The sequence below is a fragment of the Cupressus sempervirens genome, chromosome 11 (genome assembly GCF_028749045.1).
Source record: "Cupressus sempervirens isolate cs-2001-9-10 chromosome 11, ASM2874904v1, whole genome shotgun sequence".
NCBI lineage: Eukaryota > Viridiplantae > Streptophyta > Pinopsida > Cupressales > Cupressaceae > Cupressus > Cupressus sempervirens.
Window position 1 is genome coordinate 738,376,600 of NC_143128.1, and position 18,017 is coordinate 738,394,616.

General features: G+C 36.8%; 1 protein-coding gene across 4 annotated transcripts; it reads right to left on the reverse strand.

Annotated features, from left to right (window-relative positions):
* Positions 1 to 2,131: 2,131 nt before the first annotated feature.
* On the reverse strand, positions 2,132 to 8,449 carry LOC149531745 (U-box domain-containing protein 44-like). Of its 4 annotated transcripts, none has more exons than XM_089810841.1 (5): positions 8,275 to 8,449; positions 7,164 to 8,056; positions 6,170 to 6,850; positions 5,718 to 6,042; positions 2,132 to 4,131 (listed from the first exon to the last, which is right to left on the reverse strand). In XM_089810841.1, exons 2-5 carry the CDS (start codon positions 7,716 to 7,718, stop codon positions 2,693 to 2,695), a joined length of 3,000 nt encoding a protein of 999 aa, XP_089666967.1. In that variant the 5' UTR covers positions 7,719 to 8,056; positions 8,275 to 8,449; the 3' UTR covers positions 2,132 to 2,692. The 4 variants fall into 4 exon arrangements, with proteins under 4 accessions (XP_089666967.1, XP_089666971.1, XP_089666969.1 ...); XM_089810845.1 differs by having other exon boundaries at positions 7,164 to 7,986; positions 8,275 to 8,414; XM_089810843.1 differs by having other exon boundaries at positions 7,164 to 8,050; positions 8,275 to 8,411.
* Between the last annotated feature and the right edge of the window lie 9,568 nt (positions 8,450 to 18,017).

Consider the following 18,017-nt stretch of genomic DNA (forward strand, 5'->3'; position numbering starts at 1 on the left):
AACAAAAATTGAAAGCTATACTAGAAACAAGAAACACATATCATCCTATATCATCCTAACCAAGATGGCCATTAAAGAAGAAAATAAATCCATATTAAATGAATTCTAACCGTCCTACAATAGATATGTATGCAAACAATTGAAAACATTTTAATTTACTTATTTGCTTAATCATATTTATATATTTGTATTTTTCTATTTCTGAAAAAAAATTACTGGCTGAATTACAAGTTTATTAGAAAAATACATTAATAATTAAATGATAAACTTTTGAAGCCGTCAAATCCTACGCGTTAACAGATTAACGCTGTCCGCACCTCAATTATGTGTACGCGTTAACAGATTAACGCTGTCCGCACCTCAATTATGTGTACTCCAGAAGTTGTCGCGCCCCGTAACTCGTACGCTTGCCACGTAAGCAATCACAAAGGACACTAAAAGATGACGCAGTAGCAAAAAACAATTGTTCAAACAAAACAAATACCCTACTTCATTTAAACAAACAGTCAAACATTTTGTTCGTTCCACCCCTTGAGCATCTTCTGACCTATCTACTTCCAAAAAAATGGTCTAATAATCACAGAAACTCTATTTTTGCACCTCGATCCTTAAAAACAATTCTCTGTAATAGATCCCCAGAAATTTGCAATACTATAAGGCACCCTTAAAATCTTACGTAATCTCCAATAGGAGACAGTAGCTGAGAACTAAGTCCATAAAATTTATAATGGTTAAAACTTGTACTTCTAAGAGACGTAATTTGAATGCTCCAGAGGCAACAAACCTTCAGTGCAAGGTTAACAGTCAATGCAAAGAAAATGGGAGTTCAAGTTTGCTTGGTTGATCAGCTTCATTTGAACGTCACCTTGAATTCAATATTGGCAATTTGACCGATAAACTTGAAAGCCAGATTTAAACATCCCAACTGTTAAGTTGTCTGAGCTGCTGCATAATGGTGCCACTACTCTTTAATTGATATGGTTGCTCAAGCAGGCATATGCATTTCCACTTCATGATCAAGGAACTGGAATGAGGGAATAAAATTTAGTAAATCAGAATCCCTTAAATGCTAATTTTTTTGTAGTAAATAGCATTAGTATTGACATACAAATTGCTGAATCATACAGTATTTATAAGAGGGATTGCATCTTTTTGTCTTCTTGAAAGAGAAAGAATACATGTCCTGGTATTGGCATCACTTCCCCTTCCATCACAGCTCCCAACTGTGTCCCAGTTCTCATTCTAGTCTATCAACTTTATTAAGACTGGAATTCAAACAAATCTCAATGCCGATAACAAGATAGAAATGCTATAACAAAAAATTTGAACTGCCTGACAACAACAGATTGAATGACATCCAGCAACCAGCAGCGTGTGTGGTTAATTTAAGTCTAACACACTGCAACAACATATGTTCAAATTTACACTACAAAATCAAACTTTTCAAGTTCAGGGCATTCTTGAGACTGACACATTTTTGTCCCATCCAGTGCCATCACCCCCTGCTGCATAGCACAGCCTCTAGTTAAGAAGGATGAACACTCTTGCTACTAGTTGAATTTCACAAAAAGAAATGAATTAAACTATTTGATTCAATTCCATTCCAATATTCTGAATTAGAAATTAGAAATAGTAACCACCAACTTATCAAACACAAAAATATTGATGAAGATCATAGTAAGTTGGTTCCAAAAATGCAATTAAAGATTCCAACATATTGTACATGTTATAATTATCAATCCACCGACTAAAATCCAATTTGTTCATGGCAATTATAACAAGTATTGCCCCCATAGGCCCTTCAAACTATAATTTCATTGCATATACTTCCACCGGATGAAGGGATGAAACCTAAGTGGCCCATTAAAACCTTGCCTCCATCCATAAGTTTCTGCCTAATGTAGTCCATTTAAATTTTGATTGATACTAGAGGCTAAAACAATGCATCCTTCAAAATGCAATATTTACAGACCCTAGAGTCAAAAACTTGCAATGAACCAAAATAGGCAATATACATGGTGGCCCTAAGCCAATCTCTCATTCCAAACCTAAAAATCTGTATCAAACTCCAAATTGCCAGCACTAATTTCCAGCTAAATAAGGTGCACAGAATATTGGAATTGCAAAAGCATTTGCAAAAAGTGATTTCCAACATAGATTTATGGTGCAGTATACACATGAAAACTGAATGCCCAAGATTACAGAATACTATACAACAGAGGCAGCAGAACATACTGCTATACAACAATTCAAGAACACAGTCTTGAATGTGATAGATCCTTAAAGATTTACAATAAATTGATACATCTTCTAGTGCTACAATCAGGATGCTACCGGTCGTTTGCATATATAATGGATCCTAACCTTATCAGTGGTACACATTCTGTGTTCTATCCATCCCAATCTGTGACTTACCCATTAAATATCCTCATACTCTTCAAATGCTTCCAAGTTTGATAATAGTAAACAGCATCACCATCAGGAAAAGACATTGGCAGTATCCAGAAAGTGAACATCGTGCTATTCATTTCCTCAGCCCTTGTCCAAATCAGAAAACGTTGTCTGAATTCAGCCCTTATCCCATACAATGAAAAGAAATCTTCAATGTAACCTGCAAAAGATTTTTGGATTTTTATATAAAAATGGTATCATCTCAACAAATTTCCACATTTCACAGCCATTATTTATTTAATTATGGCTCTTCCAATTGTCTAAAAAGTCTAACAGCTTTCTGTTGTAGTGATGACACCCTGCTAGTGCAAAGTGCTGTCAAAGACATCTTAACCATTTTCCCATACATATCTTTCATGCTCGAATGCCTGAGAATCACTTCAAATAGATCAATACATTTCTCAGAGCAGGCATGAGAATTGGACTGGATCAATGGAAACAAATTATCAATGGCTTTGCACTTATCCAAGATTTGTATACCATGCTCTGGCATGCTTTCCTCTACTATTAATAAATCCAATGCCTTCAACCCAGCAAAAGCAACTTCTGGATTTTGATCCTTCAGCATCTCTACAATATCCGGAACCACTCCAGCCTCAACAATGCAATCCTTTGAGCTACATTTTCCTTTGTGTAGCTTGCAGGTAACAGAAGTTTTCCTGGATAAATTGAAACTCCACCTATGAGATTCTCTATTTAGTCTTGCAGTGTTTTTAGATATGTTTTCAAGGAACTTGCATGATAAGATTTTGGCTTCTGCAGTTCCAGACCTTAGCACTTGTTTTAGACATAAAATAGGACACAATTGAATCAACAACCGTTGTGTTTGGATGTCAAATGAATCAGCTAACCTTACTAAAAATCCCAAGGCATTAGCTTGGCCTTCCCTGTTTTCCCCACACACGATCTTAACTAATGCTGGGAGGACATTCTCAGTGGCCATGAGCTTATTCAAGTTATTTTCAGATAGTCGAATGTATGACAAAATTCCTGTTGCAGCTACTTGGACGCTTCCTTCAAATACGTTATTTTTTATTCCGTGCAGCAGCACTTTCAAACAGTCATCATCTTGCTCCACAATGGACATGGTAATTGGATTTTTTCTGCACATTGAAAAAACCAGTTGTATAGCTTGATATTGCAAGGGAGGCTTGGCCATTTTGATAAAAGCCCGAATGGTTTGAAGGTTATTATCATTGTCCTGAATCAATCCTGCAACATCACTGTCGTCTGAAGCTTCCATCAATGATAACAGCACCTTCATCGAATTCTCTGCAATTGGTAATTCACAGAAAGTTAGAATTCCCATGATGGCTTCAACAAGCTTGCATGCTTCCATTGGTGTCTTGTCATCACAGAGAAGAAAAGATCTTCCATGCTCCATAGTTAAATCTGCTAGAATAGCTGTAGCTTTGACTTTCATATTCAAATTAGGCTTCTCTAAGAAGAGAAGTAGCAAAGGAACCCCTCCAGCTTCTGCAAAACATTTTTTAGAATTTGAATGCAAAGAGAACTTGTGTAAAGCCTCAAGAGCTGCATGCTCTAAACTAAACTTTCCAGACTTCAGCATACCCACCAAAGCATCAATTACATTTTGTTGAATCAAGGCCTCTCTTCTGTTGTCATCAAGCTGCAATTGTGCAAGCATTTTGACCATTGCCAATTTGGATTCCTCTGTACCTGAAAAATTATGTTAGACACAAAAGAACATTCAGGTATCTGCTTCTTCAATCTTAAACTTTCAGTATCCTTTTTGCTAATCAGATTTTGAAGCCAATCCCAAATGCCAAGTCCGTGACAAGAAGTATCTTGCATCAATATAAATAGAAGAAACATACATTATGGCAAAAAACAACTAATAAATAAATAAGTCACCATGAAGCCTGTAATTTAAAAAATAATTTCTCAATTGAACTTTCACAGACCTACCTTGTAGGACTAACTAGGTTTAAAAATCTTGCCAAGGATTTCACTCTCATATGGTTTATCATAGCCATAGTTTGAAGATTGTTAAGTCTTCTCCTGAGACATGAGGGTTTTGGTGGCTAGGATGGATTCAAAATATACTCAGAAGGCTACCATCAATGTGGACCAAGAAAAGAATAAGCTAGTTGGTGAAGTTCAGTAAGCAAACAAGAAAAAAAAAGTTTTAACATTTTCCAATTTTCCACAGATCTGGCTCAGACATCTAATAAGCACCTGCTGAGGATATTTTATGTCAAAAGGAGGAAGAGATGATTAAGGACATTTCAGCATGCACTCAACAACCTCCTGTAATTTGGACCTATAGTGTTAGTGTTAACGCATCACTAGACTGTTTGTTCAGTCAAATGTGAACACGATTTTGTTCCTATTTTTCTGCTTGTTCTATGTTGAATCACCTTTATCTGAAGCGGCATTTCCAATAGTTTTCCATCAGCACTCGACTTGTCATTGACGATTTTCACTTTTGGAGTGGAGACTTGAATTCACTTCTTCAGGAGTGCTGCTAAGTGTTTCATTGTTCAATCAATCAAAGAAATATTCAAGTAAAGCTATCGGACTTTCACAATCCATACGAATATTGACAAAAAAAATTGGATTTGATAGAGCAAAAATGTTTACCATCAATAATTCCGATCAAGCTACACATCCATCAACAGGATGCAAGAAAGCATACGGAGAAAACAAATTGATAGATATTCAGGTAACTACAATTTAAAAACTATTAATAGATAATTAAATTTAAGTTTAGGCTTCAATACTATTTTGAAAATCACATTAAATCCGGTAAATTCCTATTTAAACCTTCCAATTTATTGTCCTAATCCGCATCAAATAGTTTTTCTAATGTTAGATTTCACTAAAAATTGGAAGGTGATCTTTAAATCAAATTTTGATTGGTGCCACTTGATATTTTATTAACTTCGGAAATATCATATCTTAGAGTTCTCACCAGATAATATTTATTTTACTCACTGGAAACAAATCTACTTTTTGCTAGTCATTTTCATAACAAAGAAAGTTTTGGTGAATTTGTGACTGGTAAGTATCCTCAAATATCAGATAGAAACTTGTGAACAGAAATCTTATCAAAGCCAAGTTGAACAAATTCTTTAGGAGTATGTTAACCAGTATCTGAATTGACTCTCAAAATTGAAGTTAAATTTTCGTAGTGGCTAAATCTAATTACACCTCTATATTCAAAATGTTTTTAGAAGGGATGATTGCCACTAGCATTGTACAACAAAGTAAAATAATCGTAAAGAAAAAAAAGTTCCATGTACCTCTTAAAAGGCAATGGGCAAAGGATTTGCACCAATTAAACTGGATCATTGATCTTATGTTTCCTTCATTGTATGAGCTTCCATCATAAGAGAGCTCATTGAGAATAGTCTCAATATCCATCGTCAACTCTGGATGATTGCCCCTAATTAAAATTGTAACTAGTGTCAAAATAGCACCACGTTGTTGGCCTAGCTGCTCCAGGATATTCTTATTTTTTGTCAGCTCTGACAAGAGGTTTATAGCAGCCCTTGTGAGGTCAGGGCTCAAATCATTGAACAGACATTTAATGATCTGACTAAGCCCCTTGGCTTCAACTAGTTTTCCCTGGTTATGATTCACAAAATGAGTAAAGACTTGCAACATACATAAAGACAAGTCCTACTAATTAAAAAAGCAGAATCTATATCAGAATTTAGCTACAAGGATAAGAACTACAATGAAAAATTCTGACCTTCCCGTGGTTATTGTCTTGCACAACTGCCGTTAAAACTGAAAAACAAAGTGCCTTCAATTCTTTATCATTAAGCTTCAAAGCTCCCACTATTAATGGGAGTAAAGATTCAAAAACTATCCAGTTTTTATCATTCGTACTCTCTTTGCAGAGTTCTGACAGATCAACAAGTGCTCTTTTTTGCTCAGCACATAATTTTGTCTCCAACTTTATCTTTGCCTTCAAAATCCTTGCCACATAGTTCTGCTGCCTCCAGAGATTTATAGTGCAGTACAAGGCTTGATTTGGTATAAGAATGGAATTCGGGAGAACCATACCAGTAAGGGGATCCTTTGGCTCACCTCTTGCAAACTCATGCTCAATTGCTTCTCTCTCAAAAGAATTATTACTTGAGATCAAAACTGGATCGTTCATCACTTTCCCTGTAAGAGGACACTTAAAATGTGAATATGGCTCATGAGTAATGAAATTCTCCCGAGATCTACTAACCGCTCTCCTCAATTCCAGGAAACGCTTGCGGGAGGTTTCTAATGCCATCTCAGCGTCTGCTTGAGAAAGAAGAGCCATGACCTGCTGCATATACTGGACATCTTGGAGCTCCTTTTCCCTTTCAGCTTCCTCGATATCCCTCTTAAACTTATAAAGTTCAGTAGATATATAGCTAGGGCTTTGCCCAACACCCTGAAAGTAAGGAAATTTACGTGCATAAATTTTAATAATTTAACATTTTACTTGAGTTTTCCCAAAAAAACATTTTATATTTTAGCTCTTTTTTTTTCAAAAACATTTGACATGTGAAAAAAATTCTTCTCCAGTTCTTCTGAACAATTTTTTTCAAACCCAGCCTTTTCCTTTTATCACAAATAGACTCTTCAAACTATTAGAAAGATATTTCTATTTTCAGATAAACACGAAACCGGACAAACTAAGAAATCATTATTGAAGAAGCTTAATAGAGAATTTCACACGTGTATTTCCTTCTAATTTTTCATACCTGTGAAAAGGCAATCCTTTCAAGAAGCTCTACAGCAACAGCCCGATCAGCTCTACCTCTTTCACTTTCCATCGTCACTGTTTCTAAAACCCTCAGCATGTCCTCAGAAACCCTGACCTCAGCATGAACCATCTGACTCTCCAATAAAGTTAGCTGATACTTAACTTCTTCATTAATTTGAACAGTGTAGAGGTCGAACATATTGAGGGTGTTCCCAATATCCCTGATGGATTGCTGAACCTCCTCGCAAATTCTCCGGCAATGCAAGACATTTGATATCCGAGACCTTTCTTTGTACTTTTTCACCAGAGTCTGTGCCTTGGTTACTTCATGTTTTAAACTATTCAATCCCCTAACTACACATAAATTCTCATCTATCGTCTGGGTTTCCAATTTATGAAGAATGGATTGTATGGATGTTAAAAAGTTTGCCAGGACAATAAAACTCTTCTCGTTCAGAATATCCCGAGCTGCAACTGCTGTTTTAGTCAGCTGATCGCAGACTATGTTTACTAATAACCCCACGGGCACAAATTCCACAAAGCCAATAGTCATATTTGCGAACTGGTAAAACTCTAGAGATTCCTTAAAACTTCCAGACTTCCGCTTCTCAAAACCCCCAATTCTAAACTACACAAAGTGGATTTTCTATAAAACCCCAATTCTAACATAATAGCTCCGTCACTTCATTTCATCAACGAGCCTACTGCAAACCCTATAAATTCTAGGTGATTTCCAAGTGTTCGTGGCGGCAAAACCCCATGTGTCAACAAAAACGAAAATGACTTCCGTGAAACCTTAATTGCTGCTGTTTACTTTTTTCCTGCCAAGATCGAACAAGTCCACGACAGTAAAGCCCCATAATACACCATCTGCTCATTTTTTAGCTGCTTCTATCATACAGAAAACCCCAAAGATTAGGATTTTAAAAGACTTACGTAACTCTGCTCTTAAACAACGCCTAGATTGCAAACCCTAAGTAGTAAACTTCAATTAATTCCAGATTTTCACAGTTTAAATCCCCCAAACTAAACGAAAAAAAGGTGTCTTCGCATAAAAACACGTTAAGTTTGCGTTTAGAATGATAACCAGCCAAAAAGAATTAGCTTACCTATAAATTTGTTGCAGCCAACCTCTGGGGGAGTATGTAAATCTCCTCTGCAGCAGGTTTGAAGAAGAAAACAAGCGTTTACTTCTAATAAAGAAATGCTTATTCTTACGCACTTCTATGATTTTCGCGGAAGTTCAATTTATCCGCTGACCGAAAAGCTAATTTCCAGGAAACTGACGATATCATTTACCAACCTCTCGAATTAAAATGTTTATGTTTTGTCTTAACCGCGTCCCTGTCATGTCTGAATTAGGGGAGTTGCTGTCCCCGAGAATTTCTAAGAAACAGAAGTAAATACTCTTTTAAGGGACCGTTTGGTTGCAAGCGTAGGAATTGAGAATTAGAATAGAAAATTTGAATGAGAATGGAGAATGAAGAATAGGAATGGAAAAATGCAATTCAATCTTGTTTATCCCTTATTTGGTTATGCAAGCTTAAATTGGAATAGGGTTAACTTGCAATTTTGAAAATATTTATGAAGATGCAATTGGCGCCATTGGAAAATTGCTGAAATATTTGAAAATATTGAAAACAAAGTTCCAGCGCTCACCCCAGGTCAAAGCGGATTTGAAAATTTAATCAAATTTGAGAAAGTTAAAATGAATGCAAGAATAGCAATTCCAATTACAGGTATTTTTTGGAATGGACAAAAGCTCATTTTGAGGCTAAAATGAGAATACGTATTCCTATTCCCTATTCCTATTCCACACACACAACAAAGAATACAAATCATATTCTAATTTCCTATTCCTATTCCGGCTGTATTCCAGCAACCAAACGGGCCCTAAACATTTGTAGATCTGGTGTGTAATGGGTAATGTTGATAGGGGAAAATAATTTTGTGCATTTGGAACTTCTAAATTGTGCATCAGATTTTGTCGATTATTTTTTGTGTATTTTTATAGGTGAGGGAAGTGCTTAAAGCTAAGATTTCAACTTTTGAATATTCACGAATCTTTCTCTAGGGATCATGGAGTGCAAAGTGGTTCAAAAGTGTCATTTCAAAATGTTGTTCGATCTCATTATGATATGCACCAATAGTTGCTCACTCAAAAATGTTAGTGTTTGTGGCTAAATGTCCTATTAGACTTTATGAAATGTCCCCATAGTGGTGCACAAATGGGTTAATCACCAACCAAAAATGTTATAACTACATGTGTGACCGACTATTAGTACATGTGTGATTGGCTATTAGTACATGTGATCAACTATTAGCACGCGTGATCATTTTTTGGGTTGTAATTGGCAATATCTATCACAAAAGTAATAGCAGTTATTGGATCCATGTAAGTAATGGGATCTTTTCTTCTAGTGTTTATTTGTCCAAGTTGACGATTATTATTAATTTATATGAGGTTGTGATATTACTATTAGAATTTAATTATGTAGTTTTAAGAGTCAAGTTTATTGACCCATGTTTCATGAGTAGTGGTTTGTATGAACTCATTTCTTATGAAAACGAATGGAACAAATTGTGTGTATTGCATCTAGGTGATGCTTACTAGGTGAAGCATTGAGACTTCTGAGGAGATTGCATGTCCTAGTACTACTCCAACTTGAGTGCACTTAACTACGTAGGTTTCTCCATGATTAGACTCACTCTATTTAGAAAACATTTTCTACTAATATATCAGGTGGTTAAGAATCTTGTACAATCCATGTCTCTATAGACATTGCGCTTGGAATTTTTTTTTTTCATATGTGTGTATGTGTGTGCATGCACGTCGCATATGAATGAACATTAAATTGATAGCTAAAAGATAATATTTTAATAAAAAAATTGTGATGTGATCAAGGTTCAATTTTTTGGTCAAATTCATGTTTCATGAGTAGTTGTTCACAAGAACGGGTCTCTAATGAGAATGAATTGTTCACTCAACATTCATTACATCTAGGTGAATCTTGCACAGTTAAGTATTAGGTCTTTCCTAAAGGTCACCCATCCTAATACTACTCTAACTCAAGTGTGCTTAACTATAGAGTTTCCTCAAAGGTTAAGCCCACTTAGCTTGTTATCCCATTTGCAAGACCTTTAGCAAATGTTGTGTCTTATGAACCACTCATTATAGAGCTCATTTAGCTCATCAATTAGTAAGTAGGATATATTTTCCACATCAAGTCAAATTATGATATTGCTATCATGATTTCATTGTGTACTAGTTGTGCCAAACTCATTGACTTGTGTTTCGTGAATAGTGGTTCATAAGAATCTATTCTCACTTAGATGAATGGTTCACTTAGCACTCATTGCATCTAGTTGATGCTTGTAGAGGTGAAGCATTGGAACTTCCTAGAAGATCACTCATCATTGCACTACTTCAACTCAAGCACTCTTAACCATGGGGTTTCTTCTATTAGGAGGCTCACTTAGCTTGCTACCCCATTAAAAAAACCTTTGGCAAGTGGTATGCCTCATGAACCAATAATTATAGAGCCCTTTTAGACCATGAATTGATAATTGAGAGATATTTTCCACATGTAAGTCAAATTAACAAATCACTATTAGGATTCCACTTCATATTAAATTATTGTTTTTTTTTTAATATGAATTAGAAATGACCAATTTGGAATGCTCATTAGATCCACACATAATAGATGTTAATGCAAGATCCACACCTAATAGAAAGTGTTGACTCTAGGATCCCTTTGTGTTATTTTATGTTTAATATATGGAAATGTATATAAATAAATGTGTAGATGAAAGTAAAGTAAAGCAAAATCAATCAATGATAGATAGCAAGATGTGGATCTAGCATATCAAAGTAAGTTCTATGAAAGAAGGAGAAATAAGATGTGCTCACCTTGAGGGTTAGTAGAGAAGAAACTTCATATCTGTAGAAACCTTGTCATACTATACTAAAACTGGAAACATATCAAGATCTGGAAACTTGAGAGTTGAACCTTTTTGTTGTAAAAATGTAGGTGTTGTAGGAACATATCAAGCCTAGTTCAACTTGTACCGATATGGGTCAAACATGCTTCAATCTATACCTAAAAGGATAGAATTTGGAGTCTCAAGAGTATGACTATAATTGTACTTCTAGATCTATACTTTTGAATCGTGTATACAAGAAAAGGAGAAATTGTTGAGAGAAAGGAGATTGCCTTGGTCAAGCCCCTATATAGGAATTAACATTGAAATGAGATAAGTAAAGTATGGAAACACGATAGAATATAAGTAATAGCTTGCTTCGAATACCCTTGTCGATTGATCCATGCCTATTATATCTACAAAGATGCATACTTTCTTGAACGTTGAATGTTAGAATGTAGAATGCATAATGTCTTCATGTATACAATAGATCAATATTTTCCCAAATCATATATCATGGATATATGAGTGCTTGATATGCTTGAATGAATTGGAAGAAGAATGGATGTAGATCTCCTCCTTTCATGGCCAACTCCTTTGTCTCTTATGAAGAAATAAGCTAGATCTATGGAAGGAAATGTTTGATGGATGGATGAATAGAATGTGTTCAATGAACACTTGCTTGCTTTCTTGAACACTTATAATGCACAATAGCTTGATTGAAGATAGATTGATTGAGTGGATTTCTTGTAATTGATGGATGTGAAAGTGAAGAGAGGATGCCTCCTTTTATAGTGATTTTAGGGCTAATTTTCACAAATGATAACTCCATTAGGTGGAAAAAAATTACTTTGCATCAGGCTCCAAAACTCACTAGAATTAAATTCCTAAAGTATAGAACAAGTTGTTAGAGTAAATAATTATTATTTACAATTTTACTTAAGTTTACTTAGGTTAATGCATTTAATTAATAGTTTTAGTTTAGGAGTTGTTGACAATACTGGAGTTTGTTTCTATCTAAGTCATACTTATCCTCTCACCTTGATTGAGGATATCTCACCTTTTGTGGACATATGCTTAGTTATCAACCTTATCTTCTAGCACTTTCTAGCTTGTTCTACAAGCTTCCTAGAGGCCTTTATATTTGGGCTCTCTCATTGTATTTCATAACTCATTTTCAAGGCATATTATATAGCAATACATTTTTCTTTGTTGCAATATCTTCTCTCTCAGTCCATTTAGTTTTTCCAAGCTCCACCTCTTCTTTCTTTGGTTACCCTTTAGTAGGTTATTTGCATGCAAGTGATCTTGGGGAGCTATGAAGTTGGCTTTCATCAACTTCTACATGGTATTAGAGCCTCCCTACTGCTTCTTGGCTGAAGGATTTTTGAAGTTGCGATTCAGAGACACAAACCCTAATTTGTTTGTGATTTTTTCTTCAATCCAAGGGAAGAGCAATCTTTTGGAGCACTTTGAGCCTAAATAGACACTGCCATTAAGTTCAAAAGGCTCATTACAATCAGAATCCACATAAAAAAATTTAATTTTGGAGAAAGTTGCTCCAGGAGGAAAAAATTTTTGTCTAGGTAGTCGTACAGACCGTACGAATGGAAAATTTATATATATATATATATATATATATTTATTTATTTTTTTTTTTTTTGCAGAGTTGTTGGGCAGCCACCACCGCGCCATCGCAACCCCACTCATGCACCACCGGCACTCGGCCAGGGCACCACTGCAGCCAGCAACGCTACCACAGTGACACTCGAGCCCGGTCGCCACCAGCCCTTCACCCCACCACTGACCGTACCTCCTACTGACACTGCCTTCACCGGGTTCTACCGCCTCTATGCCGCTCTATGACCACCTATACCTACGCCCAAACACATTGAGTTTTCTACTGAATTGGCACTATTTTGTGGGTGCCATGTGGCCCCTACCACATCACCCACACATGTCAGCCTCCTGCCATGTGGATACCACGTGGCACTTTTTTTGCTGCGATAGCCCCATGGATATCAATTTTAATGCACTAACTTGCTGACATCAGCATGACATCAACACTGCATCATCACACATGCAGGCTCTCCAGGGTCCTTTTTTGACCTACTTGCATTTTTTAGCCATAACTTGAGCATACGAAGGTATTTTTTCAATTTGAAAGAAGCGTCAAAAAGTTGGCTCTAAGATGGAGACATTGGTGTAGGTATTTTTCAATTTTGATGTAGTTTTGTGGCTCATTTTTGCAGTCAAAGTCTAAAGTTTTATTTTTCACTTCGACAAGCATATCTTGTGCGTCCCATCTCTATTTTTTGACAACATTATATTTTTGAAAAGTTGGTTTTGTCATCTTTTCAAAAAATGTTGTCCTTTCCTTTAGATTCTACCCCATGCTCTTTCTATCATATTTTTGACATTTTTTCTCTATGGTGGATATCTTGGGTGTTCCAGGTCTAAGGATCGTTTTCATGGCATGGGATCTTTTTTTTTGGGTTGTACTATCTTTTGTATCAGCTTGTTTCCCTTTCTAATCATTGTTGATATCATTTGTAAGCATCTTTATGCAAACTCACTGAGATTAAGTGCCACTCTTGCATTTCAGGTTCATGAATGTTGTTTTGAAACAATTATACTTGCACTATTTTATAAAGCACCACGGGGGGGTTAGTTGTTGCCTTTTTTTGTGCCCTCTTCCTTTGTCAAGTGAATGTCCCTTCAATGACATTAGCCCCATGATGTGTTACTGACACATGCCTTTATAGGTGTTTGTACCTCTTCCTCTCTCTCATCATTCTTGATTCTTTCTACAGAGGATTTTGGCCCACTGTCTTAGTTGCCTGTCATCTCACCCCATCTGCATTAAGGGGGGGTTATTCTATTGTTCTAATGCTTCCTTAGTTCAATGCTTTGATAGTGTGAACTATGTATTCAGTGGTTGATCTTATATACTAGGCGATTGTAGTGGCTAGCTACCTATGCATTTCGGTGAGATGGATCATCTATCATATTGACACGCTCAGTTTGTGCCTTCTATTTTCCATGGAGGTTCTGTTAGAGTAAATAATTAATTTACTAATTATTTATTCTATTACTTAAGCTTACTTATGTAAATGCATTTTATTTATTAGTTCTAGTCTAAGAGTTTGTTATAAGTTGTTGACAATACGAGAGTTTGTTCTCTCCTAAGCCATACTTATCCTCTCACATTGTTCAAGGACTTTCCACCTAATGTGGATGTATGCTTAGTTGTCACATTTATCTCCTAGCATCTTCTAGCTTGTTCTGGAAGATTCCTTGAGCTCTTTATATTCGGGCTCCCTCATTGTATTTCATCAATCTCATTTTTAGCATATTGTAAATACATATTTTCTTGTGTTTACATATTGTCTCTCATGTCCGTTTAGGGTTTTCCCTTGCTCCATGCTCTTCTCTCCTTGACTTCTCTTTGACAAGTTTTCACATGCAAGTGATCTTGGGTGTCTTCGGAGTTGGATTTCATCAACTCCAACATGATATCAGAGCCTCCTTGCTGCTGCTTTGTTGAATTTTTGAAACCATGATTTGGAGTCACAAACCCTAGTTTGTTTGTCCATTTTTCTTCAAATCAGGGGATCAACGATTTTTTGGAGCACCAATAGATGCTGCCATTGGATCCAGTAGGCTATTTGCAGTTAGGATTCATATAAAACTTGTTGATTTTGGAGATAGAGCTCCGGGAGGCAAAAAAAATTTAGCCCTACAGGTTGTCGTACAAATTGTACGAAATTTCGATGAATTTTTTTTTTTTAAATAATATTTGGCAGCGTCGCCAGGCGGCCACCAGCGCACCATCGCGGGGCTGCCAAAGAGCAGCCTGTGCGTAGCCTAGCAGCCGCCTCGGCCGGCCTCGCCACCGTAAAGCCACTACGGCCATGCCTCAGCCTTCCCGCCACCCGGTCTCAACCTCCACTAGCGGCAAATGCTAGTTAGCCCCGCTCCACCACCTGTTGCAACCCCTTCACCTCTGGAGCTCAACCCGCCAACTCAATAGACACTCAGCACTTCGTCAGCCACCGCGTAGACTCCGTCTATCCAGTCAGTCGCACACTTAGCACTTCACATGGATTTAGAGCTAGCCAGTGTGTGACATGTGGCAGATCCGCCACATGGCCCCTGCCACATCATCTACTCTCCCACGTGGCATCTTTTTTTGCAGCGACAACCACGTGGCCGTCAAATTTTATCCCATGAAATGGTGATGTCAGCATGATGTCAACACTACATCAACACCTTGCTTGCACTTCTCCTCGTAGGTCATTTTGGACCTACCTTCGATTTTTTGGCCATAACTTGAGCATGCGGAGGTATTTTTTCGATCCAAAAGAAGCGTCGAAAAGTTGGTTTTGAGACGGAGACATTGGTGCAGGTATTTGTAGGTTTTGATGCTTTTTATTGCCTTTTTTTCAGTCAAAGTCCAAAGTCCTATTTTTGACTTCGGCATGCATATCTTTTGCATCCCATGTTAGTTTTTTGAAAATTTTATATTTTTGGAAAGTTAGTTCTATCACCTTTTCAAAAATGTGATCATTTTTCTTAATTTTTGGCCCATGCTCTTTTTATCATAGTTTTGGCATTTTTTCTATATGATGGATATCTTGAGTGTTTTAGGCCTGAAGATCATTTTTCTGGCATGGTTTCTCTTGTTTTAGGTTGTACTATATTTTATTGTAGCTTGTTTTTAATTTTGATCATTGTAGCTATCATTTTGAAGCACTTTTATGTATCACACTGAGATAAAGTGTCACTTTTGCATTCCAGGGGTCATGAAGGTTGTTTTGAGATAGATGTACTTGCACTATTTTCATAAAGCACCATGGGGGGGATTGTTGTTTGTTATTTTAGGCATTCTCCCTTTGTCAAGTGAGTGTCCCTTCCACGACATTAGCCCCATGTAGAGTCAGTTTGATCATGTCTTTTATAGGTGTCTGTACCTCTCTTCCTCTTTTGTCGTTCTTGGTTCATCTGTAGGAGACTTTGGCCCACCTTCTTAGTTGCCTATCATCACACCCCATCTGCATTAAGGGGGGGTTATGTTATTGTTCTAATGCATCCATGGTTCGATGGTTCGATAGTGTGAACTATGTATTCAGTGGTTGATCCTACATACATGGCGATTGCAGTGGCTGGCTACCTATGCATTTCAGTGAAGATGGATCATCTACCATATAGACATGCTCGGTTCGTGCCTTCTTCTTCCATGGAGGTACTTCAGATCAGTAGTTTGACAAATTTTGTGGCTTCTTCATGCTTTAGTGATTCTCTTCATGATCGCTCCTTATTCCTATTTTAGGGGACATTCCCCTAGTTGGAGGCTTCTTCAGTTCTTCACTAGGTTACCTGTTTTTGGGGGAGGATTTTTCCCACTTGGTTTTCTCTCTTTCCCTGTTTTCAGAGGTTGCATTTTTTTGCATTGTACATGGGTAGCTAAAATGGCCTCATTGTCGGGACCCATTCTGCATTCATCTTAGTTTTGTGAGCTTAAGGCATTTCCCTAACTTGCACTTAAGGGGGGTGTTAGAGTAAATAATTGATTTACTAATTATTTATTCTATTACTTAAGCTTACTTAGGTAAATGCATTTTATTTATTAGTTGTAGTCTAGGAGTTTGTTATAAGTTGTTGACAATACGGGAGTTTGTTCTCTCCCAAGTCATACTTATCCTCTCACATTGTTCGAGGACTTTCCACCTAATGTGGATGTATGCTTAGTTGTCACACTTATCTCCTAGCATCTTCTAACTTGTTTTGGAAGATTCTTTGAGCTCTTTATATTCGAGCTCCCTCATTGTATTTCATCAATCTCATTTTTAGCATATTGTAAATACATATTTTCTTGTGTTTGCATATTGTCTCTCATGTCCGTTTAGGGGTTTTCCCTTGCTCCATGCTCTTCTCTCCTTGGCTTCTGTTTGATAGGTTTTCGTATGCAGGTGATCTTGGGCATCTTCAAAGTTGGATTTCATCAACTCCAACAGGTTCTTCAGATCAGCAGTTTCTTTCTAATGACAAAGTTTGTAGCTTCTTCATGATTTAGTGATGCTCTTCATGATCTTCTTTGCTCCTATTTTCTGGGACATTCCGCTAGTTGGAAGCTTCTTCAGTTCTTCACTAGGTTTTCTTACCTCTTTATGGGGGAGGGTTTTTTCCATGTGGTTTTCTTGCTTTCCCCATTTTTAGAGGTTGCATTTCTTTGCATTGTACATGGGTACCTAACATGGCCTCGTTGTTGGGACCCATTCTGCATTTCATCTTAGCTATTGTAAGCTTAAGTGCATTCCCTTAAGTTGCACTTGAGGGGGGGTGTTAGAGTAAATAATTATTATTTACACTTTTACTTAAGTTTACTTAGGTTAATGCATTTAATTAATAGTTTTAGTTTAGGAGTTGTTGACAACATGGGAGTGTGTTCCTATCTAAGTCATACTTATCCTCTCACCTTGATCAAGGATATCCCACCTTTTGTGGACGTATGCTTAGTTGTCAACCTTATCTTCTAGCACTTTCTAGATTGTTCTACAAACTTCCTAGAGGCCTTTATATACAGGCTTTCTCATTGTATTTCATAACTCATTTTCAAGGCATATTGTATAGCAATACATTTTTCTTTGTTGCAATATCTTCTCTCTCAATCTATTTAGTTTTTCCAAGCTCCACCTCTTCCTTCTTTGGTTTCCCTTCAGTAGGTTATTTGCATGCTGGTGATCTTGGCAAGCTGTGAAGTTGGCTTTCATCAACTTCTACACAAGCTAGGTTAGACCTAAATGATATAAGTCACACCGGGCTCAACCTATACCTCAAAGGGTTAATTTTGAGCTAAATTTTTAGGGTTCAAGAATTATTTAAAGTTTTAGAGAAAAATAGAGAGATGAAAGGGAAAATCAAGTGGAAA